General features: G+C 26.2%; 1 protein-coding gene across 5 annotated transcripts; it reads right to left on the reverse strand.

The window, feature by feature from the left end:
- Positions 1-9,770: 9,770 nt before the first annotated feature.
- Positions 9,771-14,257, reverse strand: LOC112702291 (putative MO25-like protein At5g47540). Of its 5 annotated transcripts, none has more exons than XM_025753264.3 (14): positions 13,928-14,257; positions 13,557-13,627; positions 13,408-13,449; positions 13,088-13,206; positions 12,922-12,999; positions 12,724-12,817; positions 12,463-12,522; positions 12,291-12,359; positions 12,065-12,163; positions 11,801-11,932; positions 11,583-11,631; positions 11,026-11,186; positions 10,533-10,599; positions 9,771-10,271 (listed from the first exon to the last, which is right to left on the reverse strand). In XM_025753264.3, the coding sequence occupies exons 3-10, from the start codon at positions 13,447-13,449 to the stop codon at positions 11,810-11,812; spliced, it is 684 nt and encodes a 227-aa protein (XP_025609049.1). In that variant the 5' UTR covers positions 13,557-13,627; positions 13,928-14,257; the 3' UTR covers positions 9,771-10,271; positions 10,533-10,599; positions 11,026-11,186; positions 11,583-11,631; positions 11,801-11,809. The 5 variants fall into 5 exon arrangements, with proteins under 5 accessions (XP_025609049.1, XP_072055131.1, XP_072055132.1 ...); XM_072199030.1 differs by having other exon boundaries at positions 10,533-10,733; XM_072199031.1 differs by having other exon boundaries at positions 13,311-13,449; positions 13,928-14,230.
- Between the last annotated feature and the right edge of the window lie 5,758 nt (positions 14,258-20,015).

Genomic DNA, 20,015 nt, shown 5'->3' on the forward strand with positions numbered 1-20,015 from the left:
ATAAAAAGATCTTCGTTGTTATGGTTGGTGTCACTAACATTGTCAGAGGTATCTAGAGTTTTATCCGAAGGTATCCCTGGGCTCTAACACGAACCTGAAGTTAAGGCCTGATAAATCACTATTTTATGGTTTATCATGTACTAAATTGAGTAAATTTTATCAATCATTCATACACCTATTCATATAAACTGCATGATTTTACAAATCCTTCCTAATTTTGTGCTATGATTGAAAACGTGCTTCCTAGGCCTTTAAATTGTTAATTTTTAATTCTCACTTATTACCATTCGATGATGTGTTGTGTTTGTGAAGTATTTTCAGGTTTACAGAGCATGAATGGCTCAAAGGATGAAGATGAAGCATATTAAAGTGGAAGGAACACAAGAAACTAAAGAGCTGAGAAGCGAGGAGCAACGCACAAGGCCACAAGGTTGTGTCCCATAACTTGGATTAAAAATTGATTCTTCACCATATGGTTCTCTAGAAAAGAATTGGAAATCTTTGACACTTCATAAGCTTTATTATGTTCGTGTTGCAGCCTTCTCATCTCCTCAAGCATGATTAACTCCATTGCTACCACATCTGATTTCCTTAAACACGTGTTCTCGGTCTTAGCCAAAGGAAGGGTGACCGTTAGATATTCTGGGGCCATCGTGATGGCCTTTTGTTTAGCTTTAGAGGTTTTATAATGTTTAGAAGGCCCAATTTTTATAAAGACATTCTTTTTCAAGCCTTGTAGATTTTTTCCCAACTCCTGGTTTAAAATTTTTTTCTGGATCTTATTAAGGGGTTGGATCTCCTTATGGCTTGAGGTTTAGGAGGCCTAATATACATAGTTTGTGGAGGTAGGGATCTTTATGCATAAAAATCGTGGTGCCAACGTCTTGGGTCTCCTCGTTAAGGATAACGAACCTAGAGCCACTAATTGTGTCATTGACCATATCTAAATTATTTCCTTCCTTAAGCATGGGAGATTCTTTCCCAAGAAGAGATCTCTTGTGATTTGGCGTAATCTTTTCTTGCTTCCTTCTCACCTGCCATCTAACCATGATCTACGGACCAAAGTTTGAGGGGTTCTTGATTTGGCCGAGGATTTTATTGCCCGTTAGGACTTTTCTTACCGATTCCTTGATCATGATTATCGACGGAATTCTGGAACAACTTTGATATCGTCGGACCACCTGTGGCAACTTTTATCCCCGGATCACCTTCTCCAACAACACCCTCACCACACAGCTCCGATCGATGCCCATATTTACCACAAGTGAAGTAGATGAGATGCAACCATTCGTACTCAATGTTGAGTGTCATTCCAAGCACCAAGATTCTAGGAACAAGTTTTTTAGATAGGTCTATTTTCACATAGATTATGGCAAACCGCCCTCGAAAGTAAATAAATGTGCCCTTATCGATCTTTAACATACTCCTAATAGTTGATCCCACCAGCCAGAAAAGTGGTGGTTATATAGCTCAATAGGTAGATTTGGAATCCCGATTCAAACTGCAATTTTTTTGACATTTTGTTCTGATGTGAGGAATAAGGATCTCTATCTTTGAACAATAAAGTAATTTCCATCAATCATCCATGGTCCTTCCATAAGTGGATGGTTGTAGTCATCTTCATATGAAAAATGAACCAAAAAATAGTCACAGTCCATGTCAATAACAATGAGCTTACTTTTTGCTGTCCAGTCTCTATTTAATCTTTACTCCATGAAACCCAAGCTGGTCCTTTTTTCTAGGACTTTAACGATGAGGGATGTATGCCAAGATTTACACCATTCTTCGAATTCTTTTTTGGAGACCTGAATGATAGGGCAAGAATCAAAAGGTATGGTTTCCCTCATTACGTTTCCATCCTCTTTATACCACCTATCTTTTGGATTTGAATCCTCTTGACGTACATCATCCAAAGAATATGGAATCGCATTCTTAGATGACTCAAGAGGTGTTAGAAGCATATCCTTATATGAGGCAGCCTTGTTTGTATGAGCTGATGAAACTTCTTCAGTCAAAATCTCCATGGTTCTACTATGTATATTTAGATCAATGTCCTCGTGTTGTTTAACTTTTTTAGTGCTTCGATTCATCTGATATTCTTTTTCTTTAGAACCCCTAGGCGCACTCTCGAAGAAAGGGGTGCTTTCAGACATCATGTACTCCGATGTACTCTACTTCTTTTGAAAGATTGATGGCAGATAGCTAAAGGCAATGACTAGGGAGTGTTCAGCGGTGGCCAACAATAATGAAAGCGATAGTAATAACAGTGGTGAAAGAGATTATGGAAGTGGTGGTGACAATAAAAAAAAAGTAAGAGATTATGTGTCCAAAGCTTGTCTCTCAAACTTGATAATTCATATTTTTGTTGTCATTCCTGCGTGATTTAATATCTGCTTTTTTTTTAATCAAAGTTAAGATTTCATTGAATGAAATAGAAGAGTTTAGGTCTATGCTAGACAATATACACGGTCAAAATTAAGATTTCCAACAAAAGACATGTCTAAAATAAACCAAACGAAACAAAGAAAAGAAAATAAGAAAATTAAAAGTGTTCAAAGAAGGTTTTCATCTTCTTCGAACTATGACCTGTAGCTGACGAAGAAATCAGTCATGTTACTCCTTGCTATGTCCAAGATGTGTTGTTCCTCAAAAGTTTCACCTTTAAAAACAAACTTGTTACGTGCCTTCCAAATCTCTCAAAGTATGTTTATTGCTCATCTTAATTTTTGGGTTTCATTTTTACTTCTTTTCATCTTCACGACTAATTCCATCCACCATCGTCATGCTTCTAGAATTTGTTGTGAATCGGGAACTTCAATTCAAGCATTGGTCTAAACTGTCCAAGATTGCTTACAGAAAACCAAGCAATGGAGGATTGTCTCCTCTGTAGCAAGACATCTTTCTGCAAATAGGAGAGTTAGAATGAATTCTTTCATTTAACTTTTTACTCACTAGGATTTTATTGTGCACCACCTTCCATAAGAAGACCTTAATATTCGGCTAACATTCTGGGTCCCAAATGGAGATCCATACCCTTTTCTATTTGCACTAAATCGACAGTAGATAAAGAAGCAGATCGTAGAATTGATGAGCTAGTGTATAACCTAAAACAACGGTGTAGTTACCCTTTTTTTTCTTATGACCAGGTAACCGAATCATCGCCTTTAACGATTTTTGTTTGTGAAATTACTTGAATAATGTCAGGATTGAGACTGAACTGATGTTTTGTAATAAGTTGTTGGTTTCATTATCTATTTTGTGTTTGGAGCTAGTTAACCCAAATTAATTGAGAGTCACTATAAGGAATTATCTAAATTGCCAAGGATGAAAAATTTTTAATCCAAGAGTCTTCTATGATACATACTGATTGTCCATCCCCAATCCTCCATTTAACTCCTTTTTTGACTTCCTTCTTGCCTTCTAATAAGCTTCTCTATCCCCAAGAGGGATTATTTTCAATCTCTACTCTTAAAAATTAGAATACTTAAAATATTTGCTTTTGTAAACTTTGAGCACTAGGGAGTTTGTTTTTGTTTGTAGCTGTCAACCTTACTTTTCTAACGTAGCTAAATTGAAGGCTGTGAGATCTTTGAAGTTCAGACCTCCTTGATTCTTTGGTCTGCATACTATATTTTATCTTATCCATTGCATTCTTCTTTCCGCATTCCATTGGCCTCACCAAAATCGAATTATCATTCTGTGAATTTTTTCCATGAGAGTCTCTAGAAGCTTAAAATAACTGAGTGTATAGATAGGTATTGATGTTGCCACTGCTTTGATAAGTACCTCCCGTCCACTCACCGATAATAGAGACTGTTTCCACTATTGAAGTTTATTAGAAACCTTGTCTTTAATATAGGTAAATGTAGCTTTCTTAGATCTGGGAATCACTGATGGCAAATCTAGATACTTGTCTTGATTTCCTACATGAGGCACTTGAGGGATTACAACCAAAGGATCCCTTAACTTTGCTGGAGAGTTGTGACTGAAAAATATTAAAGATTTATCTAAGTTGATGACTTGACCGCTAATTAATAAGTATTTAGAATATTCATTAAATTATGGCAGTCATCTTTAGTAGCTCTACTAAATAAAATAGAATCATATGCAAAAAATAGGTGATGGAGACGACGACGACGTTTTGACGTGCCACCGGCATTGGCGATGGTGAGTTCTTGACGGCGATGGAGAGAGCACGCCCGAAGAGAGGGAAAGAAGAGAGAGAGGGTTCAAATAAGTAAGAGAGAGGAGTTTCGCGTTTGAATTTTAAGCCACCTTTATTGTCGGATTTTTCCGACGGTAAATCATCAAAACGACGCGTTTTATTAAACCGTTATACTGACGGATTATACAGTCGAAAAATTCAATAGTAACGAATTTTTCTTTCTTTTCGTCGGTAAATTTATTACTATTTTGCGACGATAATTTCGACAGTATTCAACATTTTTCTTGTGGTGATTGAATCCAGATAAGGACATTAATAAAGTCTTTATCTTCCACATTTTCTCCTATCTTCAATCTCCTTATGTTGATAACGAAGTTTTTAAAGAGCCGTGGCGCCCCATCTCAATTCTAATTACATTCACCTCATTATCAAAGTAGAATTGAAAAATGTTGTGCCTCCGTGGTTCTGCACTTTAAATCTTATCTGTTGAGAGCATTTATAAATTCCAGTTTGTATGTCAGTGTCTTCAAATCCAATAACATTCCTACTCTCTTTTTCCAGTAACTTTTTCTGTAGCTGATTAACAAGTTCAGCGTGATTATTCATCTGTTTAGAGACTACCAGATAAAACATCAACAACTCACGTATTTAAAAATTAGAATTAAGCCCAAAATCCTAGCAGAACACTCAAAACCCTAGTGGCACTTTTTAAAGTTAAGATAAAACAGTAGTGTTAGCTAGTTTTTAATATTTGCTTCTACTAGGTATATAAAAGAAAATTGATATATAATTTTTTTAGATGTTGTTTATCATAAATAATCTATAAAAAAAATATTTTATTAATTCGAACATATGAATATATGGCCTTTTAATTTTAGTATAATAATATATTTATAATCTTAATTAAAATTAAATTTGTTATTTTTTATATTTAATTTATTAAAATATAGATTAATATATAAATATGTTAGTGTTTATTAATACACTAATATATAATTATAATACGAAGCAACTTGTACTTGATAAATTCTATATACTTTTTCATTTATATTTTTGTACTCTCTATATATAATGGAAATATGAAAAGGTTGACGTAGAACATTCTTTTCTAAAATATTTTTTTATTATATATAATTTATAATTTTTTTATTATTTTTAAGACTTGAACACAAAATCTTTTAATTAAGTTATAAACTACTTATGATTTCAACTAGTTTCATTTTTATTATTTTTATACATATTTAATAAATAAGAAAATAAATCAATAAATCCTACACTAGTATTATATAATAGGGTATGGTCAGGGACGGATCTATGTGTTTGGTTGTGGGGGCAACTGCCCCACTACAATTTAAAATTTTTTTAAGTAATATATGATAATAATATTTATTTGTCCCCACTAAATTATTAAATTTGACCCCACAATAATTTTTTATTCAATTTTTGATACTTCATAACCAATTTAAAAATTTCATATTAGATGTCATTAGAATGATCAATTATCAATTTAAATGAAATTTATGTTTTTTTTAGAAATCGACTTAAAAAAGTATTATTTATCTTTTTTTTATATTAGTTTTAATTTTTTTTTGTAACAACTGCATTAATTGAAAGAACTTTTTCAACTATGAATCTCAATAAAAGTTGGCTTCTAATTGTATGAGAAGTAAATTTCTAAATAAGTATTTACTGATATATATATATATATATATATATATATATATATATATATATATATATATATATATATATATATATATATATATATATATATATATATATATATATATAAGAGTAATATTACACATTCAAGTTTTTTTATAAACTAAGTCTAACCAAGTTAAACAATAAAATTTAGAATAATGCTAATCATAATTGATTTTTTTTATCTTAGATTAATTTAGTTGAACTTATTTAACAAAAAAAAATACTTAAATGTGTAGTATTATTTTATATAAAAAGAGAGATATTTCAATTGTATTGTTAAAAAAAGATTACTCAATTTTTTAAAATATAAAATCTAAATAATAAAATTTTAAATTATGTGTTATTATTTAAATTATTATTTTAATATTTTAATTTGTAAATTAAATATTTTAAAGACTAATCATATTATATATATAGAAAATAACCACCTATATACATATTGAAATAAAAAATACACATTAAAAATAAATTAAATAATACATGTATTTATATACAAATATATAATGATTAATGAATATTTTAATAATTAATTTTTAGGTATATATAATATTTTTATTATAAAAATTATTATTATATTATATATATTTTGCCCCCACTGTCAAAATTTTCTGAATCCGTCATTGGGTATGGTAGTTAGTATACAATTTTTTTTATTAAAATTTCTTTCATAATTATTTTATTAATTCTAAGAAATAAACTCGTGACGTCTTGATTTTAATATAACGCAAGTATAATTATCTGTGCTATACAGTGATAAAGATTGAAATTATAATTTTAAATTATTTTTTTAAATTAATTTGATTAATAAAAAATAGTAATTGGATTAATAAAAAATAAAAAAGTAACATATTATATATTGTATATTTTTTTAATTTAGTGTTAATTGGATTAACTCTGAAATAGTTATTAATCGGTTTTAATAATCTACTTTCTTCAATAAATCAGACGTATATACTGAATATGATTATAAATAATATAGTAATAGTTAAATCCACCAATAAATATATTGATTATTATCACACTATAAAATTAATTAAATATAAAGGCCATTAGTACTTATAAATCTATAAAATCGCACCGTCCTTGATTCGCGTGCAAATGTTTACTTATCAAACAAATTTAAAATATGAACCAAAAATATTTATAAATTAGACCTATCATCACTTGAAAGAATAATAAAAAATAGAGAAAATTCCACTCTCTTCCCCTCTATTTTATAAATATACATTCCCCTCCCTTCTAACTTTTAAAAAACCTCCTCTTTAATCCATTTTAAAATTTTTATGTTAACTAATGTTAATTTTATTCATTTTTTAAGAAAAAATATTTTTTAAAAAATATCCATTAGCAAAAATTTTATTTTTTATAATTAAATTTTGCTTACCAAAATATCCTTTAATAAATTATTCTTTTATTGATTAAATTATATTAACATTTTTTTTATATTTTACTATTAATTTTTTGATATTTATATATATTATTTTAACATTATATAAAAAATTTTAGTAAGATTATTTTTCATTATCAATATATATTAATTGTTATACATATTAATAGTGGTAAGATTTTTTATTTAATATTAAAATAATATATATTGATATAAAAAAATTAATAGTAAATATAAAAATAATTATTAACAAAGTTTTAATAAAATCACAATTTAATAATTAAAAAATTATTGAAGGAAAAAAAATAATTTCATTATTATTTTTTTGAAATATTTTAATAAACATATAATTTAATCAATAAAAAGATAATTCATTAAAAGGTATTTTGGTACGCAAAATTTAATGATAAAAAATAAAATTTTTGTAAATGGATATTTTAAAAAAAAATTTTAAAATGGATAAAGTTAACATTAATTAACACAAAAAAAATTAAAATAGACTAAAGAGGGGTTTTTTAAAAGTTAAAAGGGGGGAGAATGTATATTTATAAAATAGAGGGGAGGGGAGTGCCATTTTAGCATCTCGCAGGGGAGGGAAACGGAATTTTCTCTAAAAAATAATCAACTTACCTTATCATCTATGAGAATCATTTTTATGTAAGTCATCTTATTCTTGTCAAATTTGGATGAGACTTTTCATAACATTATATATTAATTTTGTTAAATAATTCTATATATATATTATGGTAGTTTTTCTCAATATATATACATATACATAAATAAAAAAATATATGAATTATATTTTATTAAATTTTATGTTATCGGTTATTAAAAACATTAAAATATGAACAAAAAATATTTATAAAATAGACCTAACATCACGTGAAAGAATTATGGAAAATAATCAACTTACCTTCATGAGAACTATTTTTATGTAAGTTATCTTATTCTTGTCAAATTTGGATTGAACTTTTCGTAACTTTATATATTAATTTTGTTAAATAATTCTATATATATATATATATATATATATATATATATATATATATATATATATATATTACCATAGTTTTTCTTAATATATACATACGCATATTAACAATTTTTTTATAATAGTGATATTTTAATTTTTCATTTTTTTCACGTATCTTTCTTTTTTTTAAATAGTGATATTTTAATATTTTTTTAAATATATTTTTCTTAATAATTACATTACTAATCTGAAATATAAAATGAGAAAAAAAGGTGATACATATATCCAAGAAAAAAAATAAACTTAAAAATCAGAAAAAAAAAAGAAATTTTATATTAAAAAATGTAAAAATAATACATTCAAAAAGAATAGTCGTAATTTATAAATTGAGTCAACAATTTAAATTTTTCTAAAATTAATTTAATCAAATATCAATATTAGAAATAAATTACTTAAATAATATTTAATCTATTCCATTTCTTAGACACGTATAGATTAAAGTCATTCTTGTAACGACAACGAACTGAAACAACGCCGTAAGTTCAAATATTTAGAATTCGTGCAAATTCAGATCATTCCTTTGTTCTTTGAAAACCTTCTGTATCCCTGATAGAGTTATATCAAAATTTCTTTTATAGAAAAAGAGTTATAAAGATGGTTTTGATGTGTTGGAGACTAAAATCCGGAAGTCACTATTTATATTTGAGTGTGACACCCATTAAACCTGAAAGACCAAATAAAATGGTATCTCTGGTTTTATTATCATTTAATTCTAAATCAAAAGTAATAATGATTTATTTAATTCAGCAACCATTATATAAGTCATTTAATGTAAAATAGCTTAATTTATGATTATAATTAATATATGTATTGTCTATAAATAGATTAGAAAATAATAATTTTGTAACAAAATAATCATACAATTTGAATTACAATTAATTGATTAATAGAAATTATAATAAATTGTATGATCACAACTAGAAAATGGATTAATACAGATAGATTTACAGACGAATTTAATCTTTATTACAGACAGATTTTTGGTTACCGACAAAATTACCGACGGATTTTGTCCCTCTGTAAAAGCCCCGTCAGAAATTAGTTACCCACGGATTTTTTTTCGTCGAAAAATTACAGACGGATTTTTAACAGTTACCAACGGATTTTCCCTCTGTAAATTTTCTATCCATTTCCCAAAGGCGATAGACTTTCCGACGGATTTTCCGTCTGTAATTACAGACGAATTTTTCCACGGATTTTCCGTCTGTAATTACAGACGGATTTTCAGACGGATTTTCTGTCTGTAATTATAGACGGATTTTCCGACGGATTTTTTGTCTGTAATTACAGATGGATTTTCCGACAGATTTTGTCTGTAATTTGAACCTTGGAAAATCACCTCACATTAGGATTACAGACAGAAAATCCGTCTGTAAATTCGTCGGTAAAGTAAAATAGAAATTTTTTAAAATTTTTCCATTGCAAAATGAATACTTTAAGTTTATTTTTTAAATTTCCTCCATCAAACACACTGTAAATTGAAAAAAAAAAGAGACAAAAAATTATATAGATAAACATAATATTCATTACATGATACCTATAAAATTGGATGTTATTTTTCAACATCATTGGCCAATATCTGACTATCATAAAAAGGTACCCAAAAAAATAAACTATTGACAGAACTATAACTATTTACATTACTCATTGACACTACTAGTTCCTTCATTTTCAACAATTTAAACAAACAAGATTTTATATTGATCCTATTCCTTTTAGATTGCATGATGGTGACTTGCTCAGAGCCATTGACAAATACATCTCCTCGACAAATAAACCATTAGACAAAAACGCTGGTGACTTGCTCAGAGCCATTGACAAATACATCTTCTCGACAAATAAACCATTAGACAAAAACGCTACTTTCAATCAGTCAACAGGAGTATACCCATAGAGGCTGGACCAACTTGACCTGGAGCATAATAATGCCAACGAAAGAGTTCAACATCTCTTCCTAAAGGATCATTTTTGCGGACTACCTGAAAGCATTTTGGGATACACAATTTAGCTAGTATATATTGAATCATTTTGGTGCATCTGTCAAGTAAGGCAAGACAAGTCCAAAAGAGCAATCAAAAGCTCAATAAAGCAGCAAGGCAAATCTAAAAGAGCAAAAAGTTGTGGTGGCTAATACTTATCTATGAACTTAAAACATTATTTTTAGGAATTACTACCAAATTCCACTTGCAAAGGGAAGGCACCTAAATGGAAAAGCTGCTCCAAAAAACCAAACAACTTACGCTCTCATTTTAGCAGGACTTGTCCCATCAGCTCCGCCTACTATGGATATGCTTTTAATTTTGACATCTGAAGTAAATATATTTCACAAAGAATCCAAAAAGAAAAGGTTACATAAGAACTGATAGGATAAAAAAGAAAAAGTAAGTACCATTAATGCTTTTAGCAGAAAGTTGAACACGGAAACATGCAGAATTTCATGGCTGGAATGCAATGGAAAACCATTAGGATGAAACGAAGTCTCTCCCCAAAAAGTTAAATAAATAATCTTGGCCTTTGGCCTTCTAGCAGTCATAAACTGTCGAACAGTATATTTATCAAAATAATAAAATAGAAATGAAAATCTATATGCAATAAACTTCATGAATATGCAGTATATATATAATAACAGTAAAATAAAAAATATAGTCAATATAGCATATTAAAACATGAGAACTGCCAGTTCAGCATTCACAAAACACAAAAGGCTTCACTGTTTAGACAATAGAAACTTACGGAATGAAAACAAGTAACTCAGGATCACCCTCGTTGCTTTCCAAAAATTTTAACATAAGGAAATCTTTGTTCGCGTGGCAACTCCAAAAAGAGAAGTTCATCAATTACTCCACTACCAAATTTGATGTCATTAAGTCTAGGGAGCACTTCAAAAGTTGCCTCTGTTACACAGATCCAGAATGTAAATATTATTACATCAATAAGATTAAAGAATTCAAAGAAACATGCTCATAATATCACATACAAGTACATTCTGAGTTCAGATAATCTAACCACTCACTGATTATTATATTTGCTTATCATTGTTTGCATTCAATGCGGTCAGTTCTAGTTCTTTAATTTTTCAAGTTTAGACTGAAGATTATTATTTACTACAATTCATAATCCAATTACTGGTTAGTAGTGATTGCACTGGAGTAATACTTTTCAACCAGAAAGTCAAACTTACAGACTAGACAATAAATAGAATTATCAGATAAATTTCTACAATCACAATATCACGTATGTTCTCACTTGCACCATTGCAAAATAACAAAATAACGTTCTCGGTTCCTTACCAAATCCCCTTCCAGATTTAGAACCACATATGTCGCACTGCCATGCATCCTTTTGGGGGAAATTAAAAAATCCATGTCAGATTATGTATATGTCAAAAGTAAAAATAAATTAGAAGGGCAGAGCATGGTGCAGACAAAAAATAGTAATCCAAGTAAATTCAATTTTCAGACATTGAAATAATTAATAGAAAATTTAAATAACAAGCGGAGTGACTTGCCATAGATGCCTAAGGAAAAACACCAAGTGCATGATGCCCAACATTATTATACAAAGACAAGCACCGCCGTTCCTTTGCTCGAGGAGAGTAATACTCGGCCACAAATTTTCTCCAATAGGCAATAGTGTTTTCCTGAGACAAAATAGATGAATTGAATATTTGAATAACAGTTGCAACTAATATAGAATTTCAATTGAACAGAAAACAGTATTTGATCAAATGTTATGCAAGTCATAAAAAAATGTGAGATAATAGAAAGCATACCCTTAGGAGGTTCATGAGGATGACCATGTTACTTACTGAGCTCACATACCGAACCATTGTAGCAGAATTGGAGCGATCCAGTAACATATCCGCCAATAACTGATATCATGTAAAGTTTTAACTATGATCAAGATTAAGAAGATGGCATTCCAAACATTATATACATGATTTAATGAATCAATAAAGGTACATTATATTCATTCTAGGCAGCAATTTCAGTGTGTACCTTAATGGCAAGTCGTCTAGTGAAATAACTGTTAGATTCTAGCAATCGAGTATTGTACTCTTCAAAAAACTGAAATGAGATAGATAGTAGCATGTTTTAGCTAATGATATGTTAATACTTAATACATTGATTGAAAAGATAATTTTGCTTTCATATTCATTGATTCACTTACCCAATCATAATTCTTGGAAAGAAATTCAGAGACGGTGGATTTGTGCCTTGTTAATAGCTCCTGTAATAGATAACAAAACTTCAAGATCTTGGATTCATTGTCAATAATGGATGAATAAAAGATGCAGAGCACTTGAAAACAGATAACTGTTGTCCAACACACATGACATATTTGTATCCTTTGTTATAATAACATCCACAACATTAAGTTGTAAGGATTTATAAATGGAAATTAAATAGAGGAATGGAATCATGAGTATACTTTAAAAGTTGAAAGAGCATCTGAGGCGATTTCAAAATTCGGCAGTTGAATATAGTCAAAGAACTTCTTCATGTGATCTGATCCTAAGACATGTCTGAAAAACATAAATTAAGCCGGTTGAGATTGTGAGAATGCTTAAGTATGTCAAAAAAAATTTTATTCTAATTAATCAAGAAACAGATCATTGTAGATGCTTACCTAGCAACACACTGATGGCGTATGCACTCTCTTGCAACCGCACCATAAGTCAAAGCAATGTCACCATCTTGTTCATAACTAATAAAATTAAATCAGCTTGTTAACAAATGTTTGAAAATGATCAAGCACTTCAAATTTCAACAAATATTCGTCTAAAAAATTTTACCCATTAATTAGCATATCCACGAGATCCAAATTTTTTTCCAGGTATTGGGAAGCTATTATCTGTGAATTGATCCGCTGCCTTTGCAAGTTTGCAATCACATGAGTAGCATCTTGGCGAGCCTACAAAGGAATAAAAATACAGAGAATATAAACTAGAGAAAGCAAGCCCTGGAATGAATAAACAGAGTCTCAATTATTTTGCCCTTAAATAATCATTGCTTTGCCTTAGATCTTCAATAATTTTGATGTCTTCGTCCATTTTTTCTGATTTTTCGGCTGTGTATCCATCAAATCTTTATTTAGCTTTTGTATGGAACTTACGATTTTTTCCTTTTCTGGAAAACTTTTGGAAGGATCTGACATCTGTTATAAAAAGCCAATGCCGACATTCCAAAAAGTAATTATTTACATTATCAAAAAGCCATTATATTGTTAACATAACTGATATCCCTTGAATGCTTGACCTGTACCTGAGAAGCACTGGAAAGGACATTAGCCGCTAAAGACTTCCTGCTTGTTTCAACAAATTAAAGGTTTACTTCTGCAAAGACATCAAACAGCGCATGTAAGTAGCCAGAGCGAACAGCACCAACTATTGCAGATCTCAATATCTCAACAAATTTGTAGAAACTTATCAGTAATTTTAAGTTAATTAAGAACAGATCTCGATATCTCGACAAATTAAAAAATGAATGAAGTTAATTAGTATTATTTTTATTTTTCTGTGAAATTAGCAGCAGCAACAGGGAAGGGACAGGGCTAGGGCTAGGGATAATGAAATCAGAATAGAATCACAATGGAAGGGGTTAGGGATATGGACGAGAAGGAGGCGGAGGCCTACCTGAACTAACGGCGACGAGAAGAGATGATGACAAACCTCCGACGAGGAGAGAAGAAGCAGCGACGAGAGCGGCGCGAAAGGAGCTCGTAAGACAAGAGCACGGCGGAGAGAGGTCGTACGACGATGGCAACGAAGGGAGCAAACACGATGAGGGCGACGGAGGGAGCTCGTGCGATGCGAGCCGCGGCGGTGGTGACAGCGGAGGACGTGACATCTTCAACGGAGAGAGAAGGCAGGGGAGCAAGGAAAACGTGAAAAATTGAAATGAACCTGGGAGTTGGAGGACTACAGCGTTCAAAAACTAGGTGTGAATGGCGAGTGAATGGAGTTAATCTTCAATATTTCCGATGGATTTTATTTAAATTACAGATGGATTTTCTGTCTGTAATAATTTAATAAAACATACGTTTTATCTATTCAATTACAGACGGAAAATCCGTCTGTAACCATTTCACGGAAAAAAATTAATTTTTTTGATGGAATTATAGACGGATTCTCTTTTCTGTCTGTAATTTATGCTAATTTATTTTTTCTGTTTTTCGACAAAAAATTCTTCTAAAATTCCGTCTGTACTTCAGTGGGATAAAATCTGTCGGAAATATCCGTCTGTAATAACTAATTTTCTAGTAGTGGATATTTAAATAATTAACCAAATCAATTAGTTGATATAATTAATTTATTACAATGAAATGAATTTAATGAGTTAAAAGAAATAAATCAAAAACACCATCAGAAACATGTTATGACAGTTTTATCATTAAGTGCAGAAATTTAATTTTTACATAATAGAATAAATATTTACATATTATTATATTAAACATAGAATAAAAAAATACACTAAACAAAATAAAATCATCAATGATAAAATATAACCTAAAAATCAATTAAATTAAAAAAGAATTTGTGATGAATTATAATAAATCTATATATGAGAAGTAAAAATAAAATAAATAATTAAAAATAAAGTAAAAAGAGCAATTAAAAAAATAAAATAAAATAGAAAAGATAATGTGTGGAGTAGATAAAAAATGTATTGCGATAGAAGATTAATATAATTAATTAATATAAAGGATGAAAGAGAAAAATTAAAATATGATCTTATTAAAAAAATTTCAAAAAAATATTTTAAAAAAGAACCTATTAATCAACTTTTATAAAAATATTACAAAAAATTTAAATTATTTTTAAATAAAATAATAATACCCTTAAGAATTATTAATCAAAATAAATAAAAAAATTAATATAAAACAAAATTATAGAAAAATATTAGCAAAATTAAGATAAAAAATAAAAATAAAAATTACAAATATTTTACCTGAAGTATAAAATAGAGATGAAGAAAAGGGATATATAAAATAATAAGATAATAATTTGAATTAATTGAGTTTATTTATTTCATTGCTTTATATATTATTTATTAAATAATTTAATATTTATCTCGATCATATTAAATAATAAATTAGTTATAATTAATTTGGTTTAATGAATCAAACAAAATTTAAAATAATTTAATATTTACTCTAATTAAATTAAATATTTGAAGCTATCATTAATGTAATTTAATGAATCAAATAAAATATTAAATGATGATATTTTTATCCTAATCAAACACATTAAAAATATTTATTTGTCAACAATTTTTATAAAAGATTTTTTTATAATATTTTTAACCTATGGTATAAAAGCACAATTATAATAATCTATTAAAAAGTACTTAATTAGTTAATATAAATAATTAATATAATTAATTTAGTTCAATAAATTAAAAGAAATAAATGTGAAAGAAAGAGATAAAAAGAAAGTAAAATTATAAAAATGTATATCGATTAAAAAGCAATAAAAAAAGTTTCTTTTAATTTTTTATTTATTAAGTATTAATTTATTATAATTAATTATACATTATTCATCTTATAAATTAATACAATCAATTTATTGGTATCAATTATCGATAATTAATTATAATTGATATAACTTATTTCGCTATACTTTTTAAATAATTAATTAAAAATGTACATCTCAATTTTTTGAATAAAATAAAATATATAAATTGAGTAGATATAAATCTGAAAATTATAAATTTTATTAACTATTCAAATAAATTAGTACCATAAAATTAAATTTAATATCTATTTTAAAAATAATTACTGACCTTTTATTTTTTATTAATAATTTAAATAAAATAATACCCTATAACTTATTTTATTATTTATTTTAAGTAATTACTAACATAGTTGTTAGTAATACCCAAGTGTATATTATCAAAATAATTTTATTACGGGTATTTCAATTTTATCGTCATTGCAATTTTGTACCGTTTCTTTCTTTTTTTTAATTGTTATTGTGTTATTAGAATGGTTAAATAATATTAAAAAAAAATTAAAATAGAAATAACGATGACACCTTGAATAATTAATTCAATAGAATTAAATTTAAAAAAATAAAATTATTCAATCAATTGTATAAATAATAGCATATTTATAAATATTAATATTGAAAATAGTCTCACTAATATAAATGATCAATATAATAATTATATAAAAAAACAATTAATTACATAATTGCATAATTTTTAAGATCCTAAATAGTTGAATCTAACGGACAAATAAAAAAAAATATCTATATGATAATGTCCTAATATTTTAGCATACTTTAAATCATATTATAAATTTATATATCATATTATAGTTTTAAGTCAACTCCTTAAACACATTATAACATAAACCATCTAAAAAGATACACCAAATTAACGAATATCACATGGGTCACAACATACACTCTAAATTGTCACAATATTTCAAATAAAAAGAGCATCAATACAGAGAAATCAATGAATATATATAACTAAAATAAAGAGTAACAAAGAGACACAAAAAAAAAAAGAAAATCAATAAAAACATTAACATATAAACCACATATACGAACAATGTATATATTAATTGTGAATCACAAAAAAAAGACAATATATATATATATAATTGAAGTACACATGACAAAATAGAATATTACAAAATAAAATTATAGTAAGATTATTTAAAAATAACATAAAAATGACACATTTTTTTGTTAATCAAAAGTTAAAAAAAAGTGTGCGCCTAATAATAAGCAATTAAAATAAACAAAATTTTTAAAAAATATAAAAAATAAAATGTATAAATAAAAATAAAAGATAAAAAATTCAATAAATTATGAAAATTGTACCTAAACACGAGAGAGTGGGGGGAGAGAGGGAGGGAGGGAGAGAGAGAAAAAAGTGAATGAATAAAAAATATTTGATCTGGTATAAATAGATGATATTGAAAAAAATAAACTAATTAAATTAATATATATATTTCATTATCATATTTATTATTTATTAAATATTTCGATATTTACTCCAATCAAATTAAATAATTAATATAGTTAACTAAATTAATTAATTGATATAATTAATTATAATTAATAAATTCATATAAATTATAATAAATGGTGAGATTTGGATGTTTAATCAAATTAATTAATTGATAAAATTAATTAATTATAATTGATTTGCTTTAACGAATCAAACGAAATAAATCAGTAAACACCTTAAGAGCATGTCGCATAAGTTTTGTTATTAAGTACAAAAATCTGATTTTTATATAATAGAATAGATAGATAATAAAGATAATTTTTTAAATTAGTATAGTTGTGCATTATCATTAAATATTAATTGTAATATTGTAATATAATTATAATAAAGATATTTTCTAAAATAAATTTATTTAGAGAAATATAAATTGGCTATTAATAATCGGTGCCATTATTATATAATTATCATATATTATTATTATTATTATTATTATTATTATTATTATTATTATTATTATTATTATTATTATTATTATTATTAAAATGCTTAAACATATTTTTGATTGATAATTGATAAGTAGTTTAATAATACATTAAATATTGATTTTATATAACTATAATAAAGATATTTTTTAAATTAGTATAATTATGTATTATTACTTAAATGCTAATTATAGTATAATTATAATAAAGATATTTTTATAAAATAAACTTATAAGCGAAAATAGTACATTCATTATTCTGATAGGAAAATAGATTCATGAGAAATCGACACCTCACTTTTATTAGTCGAGAAAAAACTCAGTTTTCCTATATTAAGTAATAGAATTTTAATAATAATACACGGGTAAGTGAAATAGTTTATATACAGGTTTTTTAAGTTATTATTATTATTATTATTATTATTATTATTATTATTATTATTATTATTATTATTATTATTATTATTATTATTATTATTATTATTATTATTGGATAATGAATAAGAATTAGAATTATATTAATATTTTTAAAATTAATATAATTAAAATGACTAAAATATTTAAAATTAATGTGCCTTATTAATATCATAAAATTTGATCATTTTATGATTAGATTCAAATATTCTTATCATGATTATCACGACCGGTGCAATTATCATATCATTATCATATATTATTATTATTATTATTATTATTATTATTATTATTATTATTATTATTATTATTAAAATTATTTTCAATTGATAATTGATAAGTAATTTAATAATGCATTAAATATTGATTTGATATAATTATAATAAAGATATGTTCTTAAATTAGTATAATTATATATTATTCATTAAATATTAATTATAATATAATTATAATAAAAATATTTTTTATAAAATAATTTAGAATAGAGAATAAGAAAGTTCATTTTGGAGGAAAAACGGAATCGTGAGGGATCGACACCTCACCTTCATTAGTTAGGGAAAAACCCAATTTTAATATATTAAGTAGATAGATAGATAGATATTTAGGATTTTATAAAATCTCAATTCTGTTATTATTATGCATATTTAATTTATAAAAAAATAGATTAATAATTATTATCAATACTAAATTGGTTGCATAATTCGTACATTTTTATCAAATTATTATAATTATTCAGTTGCATAATTTCTCATTAGATTCACCATTCTAAATTGGTCAATTTGGTTCAAATTCATATTTTGTTTTTCTTTTTTTTTTAATTGCTCTTATTGCAACAAGTGTCCTCAGATTTTTATTGTGAACTACAAAATAAATGTCCCAAACTCTCAATACTTTTGTCATCCTTTTCGTTGTGTTTTTAACTCTGTTGATGTACTATTAATTTTAAATTTGTACAAATTTTAAATGTTGATACTTACGATATTATTTCAGTTGGTTGTCGTTACGAGAATGACTTTATACTATACGTGACTAAAGACTAGAATAGATTCAATATTGTTTAAATAATTTTGGTTTTAATATTAATATTTGATTAAATTATAATTAGAGAATTTTAAATTATTGCCTCAATTTATATATTATGATTATTTTTCGTGGATGTACTATTTTTAAATAATTTAATAATTAATAAAATAAAGTGGTGTCAAGTATATTATTTAAGTTTATTTTTATTCTTTATTTTTTTATTGGTATTTTCATTATATTTGACAAAAAAAACTCTACCTAAATATATAGTTTTTTGTTGTCCTAAGCACAATTTAGTTGCCAATAAAAACCAATCTTATCTATAAAAAATAATGAAACATGTATCTTTTGATATTATATTAATATAGTAAGTAGACATTATGATATAATAATATCTTTAATTGCATTATAATTGTCTCATAAATAATATATGATTATATTATTTTAGAAAATTTTTTTTATTATAATTATATCAAATTAATATTTAATTATGATAAAATATGTTAATTATAATTATATCATAAAATTATAATAATTACGATAGTTATGTTATATATTTTAATCATTTATGTAAGTAAATAAATTAGAAAACAATCAAATCAATCATGACGGTAAATAAATAATATAGAATATTATTATATATTTAATTGCATTATAATTAGCTCATGAATAATGTATGATTATATTATTTTAGAAAAATATTTTTATTATAATTATATCAAATCAATATTTAATATATTATTTAAATCTAACTTTTATATAACAATAATATTATATATATTTATATATCACTTTTTTAAACTCATTCTTACAAATATATATTGGCATATAATTAATATAGA

This window comes from Arachis hypogaea, chromosome 7 (assembly GCF_003086295.3).
Source record: "Arachis hypogaea cultivar Tifrunner chromosome 7, arahy.Tifrunner.gnm2.J5K5, whole genome shotgun sequence".
Lineage (NCBI taxonomy): Eukaryota > Viridiplantae > Streptophyta > Magnoliopsida > Fabales > Fabaceae > Arachis > Arachis hypogaea.

Excerpts from the sequence above, each read along its gene's own strand:
- LOC112702291 (XM_025753264.3), bottom strand. The coding sequence starts at position 13,449 with ATGTCAGATCCTTCCAAAAGTTTTCCAGAAAAGGAAAAAATC. Across the intron at positions 13,207-13,407 it reads TTCCAGAAAAGGAAAAAATC|GCTCGCCAAGATGCTACTCA; the intron begins GTAAGTTCCATA and ends ATTCCTTTGTAG. Across the intron at positions 12,523-12,723 it reads ATGCTCTTTCAACTTTTAAA|GAGCTATTAACAAGGCACAA; the intron begins GTATACTCATGA and ends TATCTATTACAG.